This window comes from Homalodisca vitripennis, chromosome 8 (genome assembly GCF_021130785.1).
Source record: "Homalodisca vitripennis isolate AUS2020 chromosome 8, UT_GWSS_2.1, whole genome shotgun sequence".
NCBI lineage: Eukaryota > Metazoa > Arthropoda > Insecta > Hemiptera > Cicadellidae > Homalodisca > Homalodisca vitripennis.
This window is the reverse complement of record NC_060214.1, coordinates 24,592,625-24,610,437: the sequence shown is the minus strand read 5'-3', so window position 1 is coordinate 24,610,437 and position 17,813 is coordinate 24,592,625. Positions and strand designations below refer to the sequence as shown.

The following is a 17,813-nucleotide window of genomic DNA, read 5'->3' as shown; positions in this document are numbered from 1 at the left end:
GGTGACGAAGAACGTTGCGAATAAAAATGGTTGTTCGAACGTTGTCCCATTGTAACTCACATAAACCATTCGCTCAGAAAAAGTGACTGACATTAGTGCAGCAGCGCAGACTCCCAAAAACTTCACTGTACGCTTGACACTTGATGTCTTCTGCTGGAGATCTTGGCAGACTGTTTCCAGAGTGTCAAAGACTTTGAAAAGTCTTGGGTACTTCCATGCGGAGCTGAAGAATATGACAGTTGCCACCACTTGTAGAGAGACTATATCCAGTGTTATTATAATGCCAATGGATCTGTCCAACGAATACGTTAAAAGATCATCTAATTTTGTCATGAAATATATGTATATAGTGATGGTGGATAGTGATTCTTGGAGTATGACTAAGGTTATGCTCCACAGGTATCCTGTATTGGAAAATGTGAGCTCTTTGATTCCACTGGCTGAAGAAGTACATACCACTGGCAGACCTCCAACAATTCGACAAAACCTGAGCGTCTTATCAGGAAATATTTTCATATAGTTTTTTTTTTTATTATTATCACCCCTGATTTTGTTGAGATTTTGCGAAATCCTTACTAGTATACTCTATTTGATTCACAACTCGAGTAAGTAATTGGAACGAGCTGTTTGTTGACTAGTCAACAACTATTCAATAGCAGTCTAAATAAGTTTGACAAGAAGATCACAAAAGAAAGTGCTTATCCCGAAAAGGAAATATTTATAAATAATTCATTGCTCAATAGTAAAGCATTAATATTAATATTTGCATACTTTCACGGCGGAGCAAGGATGTGCTAAGTGATAGTCAATATGGCGTAATGATTCAAGCTATTATAAGGATGAATCGAATCGAATACACTGTTTACTTACAAACACCTTTTACCTAAATCAGTACTTTCATGAAATTTCACGCATACATACACACACGTACACAAACGCGCCCGCACGCGTAGGGTGTATATTAAGTCCTCAAACGCCTGGATATATCCCAAACTGATTGAGATATTGATGCACAATCTTCTTTATACCTATTAAGATACTTTGACTTTTTAAAGGATACAAATATTTTCCCGCCACCCCCCACCCACTTCTTTAAAGGAGTGTAGAGAAGGGTCACTTTAAATTTTCAAATTTTTAATCGTATCTTGTGACATGTCTGAAAGGTGTCTGTGTTTTTTTATTTGTTTTTTTGTGTGTGTCATTTTCTGTTTGAAGAATCAAGTATTACAAGACTAATGATAGTGGGCTTTTAAGGGTAACCATGATGGCCCAACATCGGGCGGCCGCTTGGTGACACGGACGCGAGTGACCATGAATCGGCCAGCCGCACTGTCTGTGTTATCCAATGTAGTTATAACATTTTTAAAACAGATAATTAATTTTTAATAGCTTTAGTAAAAATATTTGTGTACCTATCCGATAGTTTAGGTACTTCTAATCGATAATTTCATTCCCTGATTCGATTTTCGTGATGGCCGTTTATCAAACTGCAGCCATAGTTTACAGATCATCATTAAATTTTTACTTTTTATATACAAAAATAAATTAACTATATCATAATATGAAATACCTGTAATTTAATTCGGCTTGTTATTATTTAATAATCTAGACAGTTAATTGATTCAATTATCGTTGTGGCTGTATATCATACTACAGCTAAAAGTAATAATGCAATTATGATCTATAACATATGAATGCAGTACGGTAAACGGCCACCATGGCAATCGAATTACTACTATTTTTGATCATCTACATTACAAAACAACAACATATTAAGGATTTTATTGTCGTTGTGGCCGTTTATCATACTCCAGCCGGACCTGAGCTAGTTTAATGTTTTATTACAAATGGAGTAGCCTAAACACAATACAAAAGCAAAAAATAGAATGTTAGTCCAAATATTAGAGTTTGTAAAAACAAGTATTTAAGTTTATTGCAGATTATTTGTCAAGACTTAGGTTAATTATTTGATAATGTTTAACTTATATATTTGACAGCTCTGTCTCGATAAAATTAAGTAGCGTACTACGTATTAATTAAGTCCTAAGCAATTATATAAGTTGTACAGTAGGCTTAAACAATTTCAGTACAAAATGAGATCTTAAACAGTGTAAAAAAGATATTTCTAGTAAATAAGCTTTGAAATATATATTGGCCTATGGTACAGGTTAATATCATGTATATGTTAATTTACTGCGGATTATTTTAAAAAATATCAGTATATGCTATACGTTAATCACTACTTATATATACTATATATAAGTTGTATATATATATATATATATATATATACCTTATATATATATATAGCATTATATACATATTCTTGATATTCTGGAAAAACTAGTGAGCAAACCCAAAAAAGGCGTAAAACGGGTCTTTTAAGTCTGTTAAAAATAAATAGAAAGTGTTCACAGTTTTATTTAATACATTATTTAATAGTACTCTTTATGTTGTAAACACATCTTGTGTTTTGTAACAGGTGGGAAGCCTTCCTTGGTAATGAATTAATTCAATTGCGCAGCAATGTCTGTGCTGCCAAGCTTGTTATCTCGCGTGAGAACTCGACATTCCAGTCTTATCTGACAGATGTTTGTTGAGTTTTGACTAAACTCTTGTTATCTGATCTGATTGTACATCTCGCAAAATTAATGAAACTATACTTTGCGTGTTGATGCTATTTGGAAGTAGCGTGTTAGAGAACTTGACTAGTATAAATGAGAAATTGAAAAAAATATGTATTATTAGACAATAAAATCAATACAGCTATCAAATACTTTTGCTAATATTCGTTCTCTATTACTCAAACTTAGTTTTGTTGCTGCAGAATCTAATAATATTACAAATGTAGTCTAACACGCAAAGAATTGTATTCATCATTTCCTCACTACCGGATGATTTTGAAAAATCAAGGATGTGTTATTCGATTGCTAGAGGTTTTAATACGTGTTCTCAGTCTATAAAGTAATTTTTGGGTTAGACTATTAGGCTATTTACGAAGTTTATAAGAATCGTTTAAACAGTAAGGCTACATGTTTTTCTGGATAAACTTTGTGTTACGAGTTAATTCCAAATTATTAGTTTCACCAAAAACAAATCACAAGTTTGATCTATATCAAAAATTAATTTATTGTTTGAGTAAAGTTGAATACGATAAAAAATATATTATTATGGAGTCGTAGGTGTTGTATGTCGTATATCTACGAACATTTGGATCCTTTTATGAAAACCAATTTTGGAGTACCGGGCGTCTAAAGTTGACATTATTACTGGAAATAAACATGAAAGTTATAAAGCCAATATTTTCTTATGGTTAAGGTTCGGGAGAGAACCTTGAGTACACAGCCATGAAATTGCTAATTTATATTAGACTGAAATCCACTAACATGATTGGTTATAAATTTAATTAGTTTAGTTAGTGTTTTCAACTTGCCAAATCATCGTAGCACAAGTTTTCCTTGGTTATTAATAATTTCAAATGTGATTCTAAAGAAACGAATGGCATTGTGCTATTGGGAGGACCATCAATCTCCAAAATTCCATATTTTCGCAGCAATGATTTATGATCTTCAAATTGTTAATCCTGGTTAAGCACATTAAGATTTCCAGTTTGAAGCGGTTTATTATGAACATCACATACTTAACCAACTTTTCGATTGAAATAGGAAACGGCGTAGTAATGATGCTACTAATAATTATAATTGTATGAATTAATAACATCTAGAGACCTTACTACCTACTCCTTTATTTACGGATAAAATGTATAATATAATTATGTATAACGCTAGAGCATTAATGTTTTGTAAAACCTTATTTGAGGCATTTTATTATTTAAAAATAATTAATTACAAATTTATAATATAAAAACTCTCTATTCAGTGTTTTTACACGCATACTGTACAAATTCTTTTTTTAAATGGCGAAGAGGAAAACGAGTTATAATAGTAACGAAGTCATACAATAAGAACTACTGAACATACTGAAGATGAGAGCTATTTTAAAAGGACAACTTACAAAAGGAAAATGAATGCTGTAGGGTAATCTAAGCGCAAATGAGGTTAAGGCAACGGTTTAAATAATAGAAGAATATTGGGATCGATACCAAAAGATGCAGGATTAAATTGATTCATTTATTTATGAAATTAGAATATATGATGAATTAAATTACATATGTATTATTGACAATTAGTGTCTACATCTAAAAAATAGGCTACATAAAACGACATGTTGCATAGTAACTTAGTGCCTAGTACGTTTTCAAATGGTAAACATCAAAATTCTAATCCACAATTACCTTAAGTGGCTAGTTTGAACTTAACGTATTCAACAAGATAAAAATTTACTAATTTTATTTGCATCTTATATCTGATAAATTATATCCTCAATACAAAGTTTACACATTTTGAAGTGAACTTTCACCACAACTAAAACAAAAATTGTATAACATTTGCGTACCACAAAACCTTCTAAAATGTTAAACTGAGCTGGTAATATTGTTCAAAGATTCTGTTCAACATAAAACAAGTGTATGGGTGTAATAACACAAGTTCATCAAAAAATAGATCAAGAGTTTGAAATTGTAAATGATTTTTCCATAAAATTAAGCAAACTAACAGTAATTTGCGATTTTAACTGTGTACATGGAAAATGAATTACAGAAATGTTCTTGCGTCTGCAGTTTATCAGGGGACTGCGTAAGAGTAATATTCGAACAAAACTTTGGCAAGATCAAACCAAAATGTCATACACCGATTTAGTGCAGCTAGCTACTTCTATGGGGTTGCAAAATCTGAAAACAGGCTAATTTCCACCTCTGGAGTAGCTCAAAACCACCTGGACCTTCCTAATTTATAAAAATCAGGCTAACATGGACTAAAATTCCATAAAATTATAGGAAAATTGTATAGATGCACGTCATTCAAAAACAGGGCAAAGATATTTAAACACAAACACAGTGTAACGAATGTAACATCATAGGTAATTAACAAAGTATTTTTGTAAAGTAAAAACAAGTTGCAAAAAAATTCATAAAGAAGCAAAATGAATTAGAGTGAAGACGAAGATGAACGTGAAATTTATAAACTGTATGATTAATATATGACAAATTTATTGCATCGATTGGTATTGAAGGAAGATCAATACCAATATAAATAACAAAGACAGCATTGAGTACTATATCTTATAAAGATTTCAAGACCCTTAACTTGCAGAAAAGGACTTTTCCTACTCGTTATGAACTAAAGATACTGTACACAGTTGAGTTTATAAAACCTAGAAGAGGTATTTTAATTCAGCTATTATTGTCAACTGTAAACACAACAAAAAATTTGAAATGCTGTTGTAGTAATAATTGTAATTTGTACTGTGGTTACGAAATATCTTCCGAAAAGGAACGCGTAGTTCGATCATCTAGAGCACCTCAGGACTTTGTATAAAAATCAAAGACCAGCTACTTCAAAAAGAGTCACGAAAGAGTCCACTCCTAACCAAGAGTCAATGTAAGTAACTGGAGCATCCAAAGAAAAAAGAAAGCCAACTCTAACCTCATCACGTGTATAGAAGTAACTGGAGTATCCAAAAAAGGAAAGACAATTCCATCAACACAAGTATAGAATCTCCGCTGAATTGTTTCAAACCTTTTAAAATGACTCATGAAGTAAGGTGTCTACACTGTAATACAATACTCCAGGCGCTGCTGCACGAATGAGTTGTAAAACAGAAGCAGGTTTCAGGTACTAAGAGGATCACACCCAAGACGGAATAAGACTTCCATTGATATTATTGCCCAATTGCACAAAGTTATTGATATGTGGCTCAGGTGATAAATCATGGATGAAGCCGTGCTTTGCATTTGGAGACGTTAGGGACATTGCATTAGCTTTCGTTCAAGAAGAGCCGCTTGAATTTAGATTGCTGAACAAAGTCAGAAGTTGCTTCGAAGAAAGAGCATAATACAATTAAAAATATGAATTTTATAAACAGTATTGTGTATTGTAAAGCTGATACGGATTTAAATTTACAACTTTATTGAAATTGCAGAGAAGGGTTTACTTAACATTAAATAATTATTCGAACTTATGTCAATAATATTAGGAGAAACCCCTTTTCAAGGTTTTTACGTCACTATTGGAGGAGACTTGGAATCCTAGGAAGTAGGAAAGAAAAAAGTAAATTTAATGGATATTTTCCAAATGGAATACCAAAAACGCTATCTCAAAATTTGTCGTGCGCTACCTGATTTACACTAGGGTATAAATATAGCGTACCTCATAGATAGCAATGCAAATTGACCTGTTTTTATACTGCGTTTTCTTGATGAAAAACTTAAGCATGACCTAAACTAAGCACGTAAAAGAATGAAGTTTGTGTATTGTATATTTCTTCTAATGAACATCACTTACCCTTAGGATGCTATTAAATATTTTTCTACTGTCTGGAATGTAAGAGACACTATCAAGAGGACCGATTCACTACCACTTCAATCCAGTACAATATCATCTCAATCGTCTATTACCTTAGCACTTCCAAAACAGTCAATTCCAGTTCTGTACTGATAAAGATGCTGGTACCTATCGATAATTCAGAGGATTGATAAAAGAGGAGCAAATTCAAGGACTCAGGAATTTGTGAGAGCAAGAAAATTTCTACTCGATTATTAGTGAAAATGTTGTGGTCTATCAATACATAAAAAACACCAATTTTAAAATATATTTATTGCTAGAGTATGTTATTAGGTAATATTTGTGAACTCTGTACAATAATTAATTATATAGTTACAAAAAAGTGCTACATTAGGTCAAAGGTGTTAAAAAGAACAAATTATTCAAGGCAATTCATCAATATTCTTCGTGCCGCCACGAAACCTGTATAAATCTTACTGTCAACGCTTAACCATTGAGCAAGCAATGATTATTTCCATTAGAAGATAAGCATTTTCTTTTGCGAGGCTTTAGCCTGCTATTACTTGGTATAATATTGAATAGCAATTGATTAGTCAATAAAACGCTCATTCCTATTACCTACACGAGTTCTGAACAAAGTAGAATATAGTAAGGTTTTCGAAGTACTGTATACTAGAAAAATCCAAACAGATATTTCACACAAAAATGAAAAGTTTTCCTGATAAATTGCTTAGATTTTCTCAAATAGTTGGAGGTCTGCCAGTGGAATGTACCCCTTGGGCCAGAGGAATGAAAGCGCTCATATTTTCCAATACAGGATTCCTGTGGAGTATGACCTTAGTCATACTGCAAGAATTTCTATCCACTATCACTCTATACATGCATTTCATGGATAGATTGAGTAATCAGTCATTGCGTTCGCTGGACAGATCTACTGACATTGTCATAACAATGGATATAGTCTCTCTACAAGTGGTGGCAGCTGTCACATTCTTCAGCTCCGCCCGGAAGTATCCCAGACTTGTCAGCGTATTTGACAATCTGGAACGAGTCTACAAAGAACTCCAACATAAGACATCAGAAGTCAAGCGAACAGTTAAACTTTTGGGAATCTACGCTGTTGCACTAATGTTAGTTACTATTTTTTACAGAATGGTTCTTATGAACCACAGTGGCCAAGCATTTTCATTAGCAGTATCCTTCGTCACCATGGTACTGCTGTTCTGCCCTCAAGCTGCTCTGCTCGTCCACTTCACACATGTGGCTCAAAGTATCGCAAAGTCCTTTGAAATGGTCAACGCCAAGATCGAGATGGAAGTCACAACCCCCGCCAGTGTTGACGGCACCCACACAAGATGTAAGCATAACTATTATGGCTGACATTATGATGTAAGCATAACAGACAATTTTCTGATGAATAACCAACTGCACAGAAATCAAACTTAACAAAATAGGAAACCAATAAAAATCAATATTTAAACAATTATAAGTCATTCTTGTGCTTAAAAGAGTTATCGCTCTGTCAATACAATATTATTTGTGATAGTGTGTATATATATATATATATATATATATATATATATATATATATATACACGTGTGTGTGTGTGTGTGTGTGTGTGTGTGTGGGCGCGCGCGCGCATATATACATATATAGGTTTTGTATGTACAGTATTTTGTGATTTTTAGGTAATATGCTTTCTAAAATCAAGAAACTAAAAACTCTGATGAACACTTACTGGATGCTGTGTGACGCCGTACACCAGGCTAATGGCTTCTACTGTGATCAGCTAATGGCCGTTACCTTCTCCTCATTTCTCCACATCACTGTCACATCTTACTACTTTTTCCTGCTCCTCAAAATTGGTACATTGTTCTTCACGACTACTGAAGTAGCTTGGATCTTGCTTAACATCTGCTACGTTGTTCTGTTACTAACCTCAAGCACAGATGTCACCAACAAGGTAAATATTATATTGATAAAATCCTACTCTAAAATGTAAATGGCTTTTTATCTAACAAAACTTAGAGTTTGTTTCAAATCTTTTACATCTAAATAGTTTGATTATACAAATTGTTTATAATCGGCTACTCTACTACCCTTATAAAATCGTTCCTGTTATTTTATAATGCAATGAATGTTGGTCTCTATGCTATGAAACTGACCAATACGCAACTCGACATAAAATACTAGTTTTCCAAGTGTCTCTGACATCCATTTTTGAAGCACAAGTAAGTGTTCTCGTTAATACATGTATCAGAGACTCTCCACATGGAACTGTGTAAAGGATAGGGTGCATGGATAAGGTTCCTCTCTATGCACTTAAATAACTTCAGGGGTGACAAGAGATGTTTCAAGATCCGTTTAAAATCCTTGATGGCCCTCAGGAATCTCCGAGTCGGATTTACGTACTCCTGGTGATAAGATGTAGCACGAGTATGGGATTTCTTCCAGTGATTATTTCTGGCCACAAAAATCCTTAAGGACTTTTATAAATCCAGGTAAAGAGGCTCAATGCTCCTCTGTTGGCGGCTATGAACTATTTAAACCTGATTCAATGCAATGATATTGGTGTCGGAGATGTATAACATTTTGAATTTCTAAATATATGATGTTGTTCTAGGCTGATGAGACAGGACAGACGATCTGCAAGTTCATCAACAAGAACATGGACCCGGAATTGCGAAATCAGGTAATTATGATTACTTATAGCTAAACAACCACATAAACTACCAATTTATTATGGTGTACTAATGATATTGTAGTAATAACCTATTTGAATTTTCTAAAGAGATAAAAAAATTGAAGTCCCACATTGCTTTTTTCATTGGACTTTTAATGGAAACGTGATAGAAATTCTTTAAATTTAATATCTTGATTCTATCAATTTGTCTTGGTCTTATAGAAATAAATTATTGGAATATTACTAGAAGTGAAACAAGAAATCAGTAACACTACATTTCGACGTTACAGATCTCGAAACGTAGTGTTACTAATTTCTTGTTTCAATGAAAGATAGCAAATGTCCGGAAAATCCTATTTCCTTCACAATCCTTCCATCGTCAAAAATAACCTTAAAACAAATAAGTTACTAGAAGACTTCACAAGAAGTCCCACGTTGGTTTTCTTATTAGCGTTTTAGTGCAAACGTAATGAAAATATGTAAAAAATCTTTGTGCGTGTTTCCCAGCTTGAAGGGTTTCTCCTGCAATTGCCTCACCACAACGCAAGATTCTCTGCCCGTGGATATTTTCCTCTCAACAACGAGACACTCACAGCGGTTAGTGATTTCTTTTTATTCATAATTATTGTAAATAATTGTCTGGTTATTTAGATGATAGCAATATACGATCATGCATATATTTATTTGTACTCAATATAGTTTTCGTTCTTACACATACATTTTTTAACAAGATAAACTGACTGCTACCAAACATGTTATATTATGTATAGACTGACGGCGTGTTCTGTCTGTACAGATGGCTGGAGCGGTGACAACTTACCTGGTGATACTGATCCAGTTCCAGACTGCACCATCATCCACCTTGAATAAAGAAGCTTAGAACTTACGAAAACACTGAATATAAACTTAGACTTCTGTTCAGCATACAATCACATGATATTTGGATGTAGTTTAGTAACAACTCTGATTCAGAGATTTTTTGTGGCTTCACAGTTACTCTGGCAATTTGGTTGGTGTAAAATGTTCAGTGAATTCTATCTATTTAATAAGTGTTTAATATTTGTTCAAGTTACTAATGTTTTATATATATTATTATTTTGTATATTAAAATGTCGTTTTCGGCAGCTTCACCTAAATACATTCCATAAAATGCGGCTATATGTGTATACATGAAAAGTTTGGAGGAAAATAAAATGCATTCTGGACAATAATTTATTGTACTTTTTAAAGCTTATTTCCTTACCCTTATGCATCAATTCGGTAACCATTACTTCTCGAATTTTAAACATTTTGCATTATTTGGTATTTAATAATATCTTAATTTGATATTATTGGCTGAGCGTTAGCGAAGCCTATCACTTGAAGAGCTGAAAAAATAATTCTGTCTATCTGGGTGCTAGATATCTCGAAGACAAAATTACCTACAAATCTAAAATTATGTATTATGCAATTAAGCTTCATATCGATATGAGGACCACTGAATTCGATCATGGAGCATGCCACTTCATTTATGGGTAACCAAGATGGCAGGAAATAGCAGAATAAATACATTTTAAACAAACTCAGAGATTTTTACATATGACATATTAACACATGTAGCCTAATTAGGATGAGGGATAATGTAGCCTATAGCATAATTATCCCAACACGTGCAACATCAATTACTGTGACACAATTTAATGAAAAATATGTGAATATATTGTGTGGCAAGATCTTGAGAAAATTTTCATCTGTAAGATTTCCTCAAGAATCTTGCATTAAATTTAATTTCTTCACACACAAGAGAAATTATATCATTGAGTTCCACCCGCAACCATGTAATATGGCTAAAACCTATCATTCAGAAGAGTATCATAATTTATCTTTTGTTTTTAAGGTGTGTAAAAATTCATTTTCTGTATGTTCTTCTACCATTCTATGTGTTAATAATGAAATGAGCAATAGAATTGAAATTTTGCATTTAACCTCAATAAAGCCTGGTGTGGCGTACTCCTAGGCAATGTTTAATATATTAGTATTGTAATATATCAATGGCTATTGCAACAACGTCAGTACTGTGGAGATTTTTATGCTGCTAAATCCACTAAGGGGTGTCTGGAGATTTACAATTTTGAAATATCAACTTCAATACTTTTTTTTTAAGAATATTGCCTTAATTTTCGTTGTAAATGTGATAATATCACACTTATTACACTAAAAAATGCCTAATCAGTTTTTTAGAAATTTTTTTAAAAATTCTCCATGTGAATTCCATTCTCCATTCGCTCGTTGAGAGTTAGCGAAGCATACACTCAACGGCGAGGAAAGATGGTGGAGATGCAGAGAATCGAAAATGACTTTTCGTTCGCCTATTTTAGAGCGAACATCTCTGCTTTTGTGTTGGAAGGAATCAATCCTTGAAATAAAGTGATTGGATGGAAATAATAAAAAAAATAATTTAAATCGCCTTTTATCCAGAAAACAGATCGTATATTGAGGACATCTCGTCACTGTCCTCTTCACTCTTGTTGCTACTGTTGCTGCCGCTGCTGCTGTTGCCGCTGCTGCTGCAGTTGTACATAGTGTTCAGCTTCAGGATATCCTTCTTGCTGAGGCTCTTCCTCTGACCTATCGCGGCGTTCTTGTCCTGGTAAAACACGTCTTGAGTTACTTAGTCACACATAATCCTTCTACATTTACTATACTTATATATATATATATATATATATATATATATATAAGTAGATATGAATGTAAGGGTTCTAGCTCACTTTTGGGACAGACAGAAAATCAACGTAAAATACTGTTTAAAGGACAATAAACTAATCTGTAACTCACGAATGAAAAATTAACCGAATCTATAGCTGTTTTACTGTTCATTGTAGGCTTCTAATTTCTAAGCTGTTTTAAATGAAAAAATCCAGAAATCTTAATAAAAAATCTATAAACGGAAATAATGAAATTTTGCTAACAATCACTCGAGAAGTCGGGAGAATGTGAGTAAAACCGCATTCTTTTCACGAGGTTCTTCATTTACTTTCTCCAAATGTACTATAAAATCATCAAAGATTTCAGGTTTAAAATCGTAGTCAAATTCAATGTCCAAATAGTGAAAGATTATAGGTAAAAAATCTTCTCAAAATAAACGTGTGTATTTAAACCTACAAACCTAATGTATTTCTTTGAAAAGGAAAATAATTTTGTCAACGGTTTTCCAAGAGATAAGTAAAAATTTTTATTCTGTTTTCTAAATTCTGTAACAAAATGTGTTTGCTCTTGTCTCCATATTGTAATTTCATAAGCAGGTTATTCAAATATGTTAATTTAATTTCGAAATTTTCCTAGGCTTAGGTCTTTTCGTACAAAATTAAATTACAATCTCTACAAACTAATCTTTTATCAATAATTTCTCCTCTATTATAACACTTGTAACAGTTGGCATTATACTCTTCCATTTACAAAAAGAATAAATGGAAGCTATGGAACTAAGTCTGCCGAGATATAAATTTTTCAGCGCAAATGTTTATGTTTATATTTCAACTACCGAGATAAAAAGAAATAATTTCATTCTATTGTACAACTATTTAGGATATTTTGTTTATGATTACAAAGATTATTCCGGAAGAAATCGAGATTTTTCATCAGCGAAAGAGTATATTTTTTGAAGTTTTTAGAAGGAATGAAAGAGAACAATATGAACATCATTAACTACTGAATTTCTCTAATATCGTTCTTAATCACGTCATAGGCTAAAAATTTCTCAGAAACCACAACCCACATAACAAATCGCGTTTGTAACAGCATTTTGAAAATCCATATTGATAATTATATCGTTCTTTGAACTAGAAATATTTGTCAAACTCTTTTGTTGTATCAATGACATAAATGGGTCTATTTGCTATAAATTCTTTGGGGTTGTAATACATTTCCATATTTTTGTAGTAAACTTTCTTAAAATCTTGATACATCTGATACATGATTCTGAAAAGACCACCGGAAATGTTTAAATTTTGTAATTCATCTGGATAATAAGAACCATTCAATTTTACTCTGATATTTTTCACATCCAAACTATCAAACTTTTGAAGGATTTTTTTCTTGATTATTCTGTCTATCTGTTTGAAAACCGATGATAACGAACTTGGGATTGAAGATATTTCTATAAATATTTGTGATATCGAACGAATAAGTTGTTCCGGAAATACCTTTTTGTTCAATACATTGCCAATCTAGAAAATTAAAACGTGATGTTTTGAGATTTTATAATTTCATCAATCAACCTAATTTTACTCGTGGTTTTGTAATCAATCATCGGAACTCTAATGAAAAAACTCGTTAATTGTAATTTTGCCATCAACAGGCATAACATTTCCAGTTTGCAGTCTTCAGAATCACATCATCGTCTTCTGCTCTTTATAAAACTTAGATAAAATCCTCCTTTATAGATCGGAATAGTAACATTTTCAAAAAATCCTAAGCCCGAAATGTGCTAAATCACCGACCGCTTCAAATTGTCCAAATTTAAAAAGTTGATTCAAAACTGTTTGAAAATACATCACTTTTGGAATAACAAATAGTTCCTTTAATTGTGCTTTAATTGGCCACAGTTTTCGACTTCTTCTATCAATTTATTGTGTTTTCTTACTTCAATCTTAGAAAATAAAAACGGTATAAAAATTATCGATTAATCTAACATTATCAGTTCCAAGATATGCTTGACCATCTTGTTTTGTTAAAGTTTCCAGAAATATAAAACTGGAAGTTAGACGAGCAAAAGTTATCTCCAAAATCAATATTAAACTCATTTCTTTTATTCGTTCATTCAAATGTTGTTTACTAATTGGATAGAAATTTTTAAACACCGCCCTTTCAATATCACTAGCATACTTTCTGTAGTCCCACCATTTAATAAGAGAAATTTAAACATCATGTATAAGAAAGATATCATTTTTTCATCGATCTAATGTACGTTTTTTATAAGAAAAGATATAAATTAGAGTCATTTTTTAATGATCTACTTCGTCTATTCAGGATTCTCTTCCTTAAAATTTTGCAATTTCGGCCACATATTTCAATAAAATCTGCACAGGATAGTAACCGCTATCTATAATATTATTCCAAATCAACTGTATCTTTATTTTCATCCAAAAACTTTATACTCAAGTGTTGATAAGAGACAAAGAACAGACATATGATCTTTTAATTGATAATGTATATTTTCTTGAATGAACTCTGATGATAAAGTTTGATATTTAGCAATGTTATACCAATTCAATTTGTTTACGTATAATCTCATCAATATCTTCGGATAATTCAATATTTTTGAGAAATGTCATCCCAATGTTCTTTTTTCAAATCTCTTTCGTGTTGCATGATAAAAAAAGATCGAAAGCACTGTAATGTCCCGCCATCTCTATTTATTAAGAAAAAATTTCAAGTTTTTATAAATTGACTCTTTTTTGCGTTACATTCAGCACATTTTCCAGAAATTCTCTTAACTCCATTGATATTTGCATAGTATTTTATATCATTTTGTTTCAGTTTTTGCCTTACACCTCACACAGTATATGAGCGCCATTTATATAAGGAAATTTTATCATGCATAAAACCCTACACGAATACCTATTTCAGTAAGATCTTCCTCCATATTATTAAGTTTTTTTTCTAATTTTTGAAATTTGACAGCATAAGAATCATTGTATTCAACAAATTTATGACCAATATTCTCAAAAGTTTTCGTAGCATCTAAAACTAAACTTATCAAAAGACTCTTTAAAAATTAGTAAGTTTTTTCATTAATTTCACCAACCATCGTCTACTGATCTTCTATTTCTGGCTTCTAACTTGTCATAGACTTCTGTTGTAAAATCTTAACATGCTGTTTATGATTCTCATAATTTTGTTTTAGTTCATTAAACATTTTAATAGGATCTTCTAATTGAATCATTACAACAACATCAAATGGATTAATTCCTATACTAACACCGCTAATTCTTTTTCCTTTAAAATCTAAGGCATTTTTAACATTCGGATCATGTAAATCAACAATATCGATGTTTTCTGATAATTTTAGAGGTTTCAAAAATTTGTTCTTTAACAACAACATCATGTTTGTCAATACCAGGTCGAACACCGACAATTCTTTTCTTATTAGCCAAACTAACATAATTCTTTTCAACTTTGATCGCTTCAGTAATTTTATCAGCTTTTTTCGATATGAGACATTAAATTGGTAAATAATTTTTTTAACACCATCATCAACTTCTTTTTCCAATGTTTTTATTTATCAGCAACTTCATTTGAAACTCATGAAATTTGCAAGTTTGTTATCATATTCTGCTTTAAAATCTTCAATCTCGACAGCAAACATATCTGAATCTGGAAGGTTTTGTAATAAATTTTCTAACTTGTTATCAAACTCATTTCTCAAACTATCAAAATTGAAACTATTATCTACATTTTGAATAATTTGTGTACCAAATACGTCAAAAATATTTTGTGAATCCATATTTATTAAGCAATAATTTGTTAACAACTTCTTTAAAATCTTTACCATTACTCAGTTCATTCAAAACAAAAACACACAAATGTCCACAAATTGGGGGATCTTTATAGTCTTGAATCTGAGAGTCATTGTAGTAGACGCTTGATTTTTTCAAATATTTGATCAATTCTATAGGTGGTTTGTCCTCAATTCTTCCATACGAATCAAAATAACATGCATTCTTATCATTTTTATAATAACAAACCCAATGCGTTCCACTCCCCAAAATCGAGTCTAAATTCACAATTCCACATTCAAATTTCTTAACTTTTTCGGGTAAGTATCTCTCATGAAAATTCCTCTAAAATGTTTAATATTTTTGCAGATTTCTTCCAATTCTCCGAATGTTAAGGTTCAAATTTTTTTTAATGTTTGATTTCACGTAATTCAAAGTTTTTTCATCTAATCCAGATCCTGTAACATCTTCCAACTCTTTATCTAACCAATTTAAAATGTTTCGAACAATAGGAATCACATCTTTTTTAACGATTGGAGCAGCTTTACGAACATAAGGAACAACATTTTTAACAACTGGAATATTTTCTCCAAAATCTAATAAATCTTTCAAAAGTCCACCATTTTTAAGTTCTTTCAACTGATTATAAGAAAATTCTATTCTGGTTCCTTTATTGTTTTTCTTATGTTTTTCGAGTTTATTGTATTGTCTATTTGTTAAAAATATCTTATCTTCGCCATTTTTTAGTTGATCTATTTTAAATTGAATACTAACGGGTATTTTTTTCTTAAAAGCGGATTTTATTTTTTCTTTCTGATTTTGCTGAAATTTTACGTTCACCTCCATTTATATAGTTAAAATTTCAAGTTCTCTTCAATTCCCATTCCTAGTTTTCTCTTCAAAAACATTGCTCCAACTGTTGGAAGTGCAACAAAATCTTTCACCTAAACTAGCATCTTTTGATAAAAATCTATCCATTGCCTTATCTTGCAAAGTTTTATCCGCAATATGTCTGGAATTTGTGTCTCTATGTTTTGCATAAAAAATATCGTGTTCCATAGCAGCTTGGTCTAATTTATTTATACCAGGATCTCCTCTTTTTAGTCTTTTTTCGAGTTTTGTGCCAGGCCCCAGATACTGATAAGTTGGTACGTGTAATTCAAAAGGTAAATTGTTGATAAAATCATTCAAAAGTCCGCTACCTTCAATCATAGATGAACTTATTGCTGGCAAAACTCGCTTTAAATATTTAATTCCATCAGGTTTTTCAATCATTTCGTCAAGTTTGTTCGAAATAAAATCTTTAATCGCTTTCTTTTCGTTCAAAAAATTGTTGTTTTCCAGCCTTCTCTTGAGCATAAATATAATTTATAATTCCATCGAGTTTTGTCAAATCGTCGATATATCTGTACTCAATCTTATTAATCATTGTATTTTCTTACACCTGATCCTTCGATTCGTTTTTCCCAAATTGGTTTAATCAAATTGATATATTTTTTTAACCTCTACTTGACTTAGGCTTCTTAGTAATGGATCATTATTTTTGTAAATTGAGTCAGATTCCCATAAAATTTCTGTATACTTTTTCAAATCTTCTTCAGAATATAAATTATCTTTTGGAACGTCATTGTCTGTTAATAATCTCCATAAACCTTGAGTACCTTCGTACATTTTTTCATTAATAATTATATCATTTTGTTCAAATTAACGGGTAAATTTCCAATCATAAAACTTTTTCTTTTTTCTATCCCAATACAAACCAAATTTATCATCCTTCGCTCTAGGAAGGAATTTTTTACCAATTTCACCAATTATTATATCCGTTGTTCCAGGACTTATTGGTTCAACTATGGTAGAGTCTTCAATGATTCGAGGTCTAAATGGTGTTGAAGATGGTAATTTTGGCAATTCAAACTCAGATTCTGGAATCGAAATATCGGCAAATTGTCGTACAACTGGAACCAAATTCATTAAATTTTGATTATCGCTTAAAAACATTTTCAATTTTGCCCTCAACATTTTTTATTGCAGAAGTTACAGGTTGATTAATTTTTTGAATAAGTTCTTGTTCTTCTTCATCATTCGAATCTGTTCTTTAAATTCTTTGATTAATTTCTTTTCGATTTGATCAAGTTTTTTCGCTTCTTCAGAAGTTTACGTTCACCATTTATTTAGGAAAATTTTGAAACGTGGAACACGAAACGTGGAACGTAAAAACGTGAACGTGGAACGTAAAAACGTGAACGTGG

General features: G+C 31.7%; 2 protein-coding genes across 2 annotated transcripts in view; one reads left to right on the top strand and one right to left on the bottom strand.

Moving 5' to 3' along the window:
• The first annotated feature begins 7,352 nt into the window (after positions 1–7,352).
• LOC124368068 (gustatory receptor for bitter taste 66a-like) lies at positions 7,353–9,965 on the top strand. Its single transcript, XM_046825342.1, has 5 exons — positions 7,353–7,758; positions 8,091–8,365; positions 9,026–9,094; positions 9,593–9,682; positions 9,882–9,965. Exons 1-5 carry the CDS (start codon positions 7,353–7,355, stop codon positions 9,963–9,965), a joined length of 924 nt encoding a protein of 307 aa, XP_046681298.1.
• A 1,568-nt stretch (positions 9,966–11,533) lies between these two features.
• The window catches only part of LOC124367437 (zinc metalloproteinase nas-7-like), a 33,817-nt gene continuing 27,537 nt past the window's right edge, over positions 11,534–17,813 (bottom strand). The window contains exon 6 of the mRNA XM_046824246.1: positions 11,534–11,711. Coding sequence (XP_046680202.1) covers positions 11,535–11,711 — 177 coding nt within the window. The 3' untranslated portion in view covers position 11,534. The remainder of the gene's footprint in view (positions 11,712–17,813) is intronic.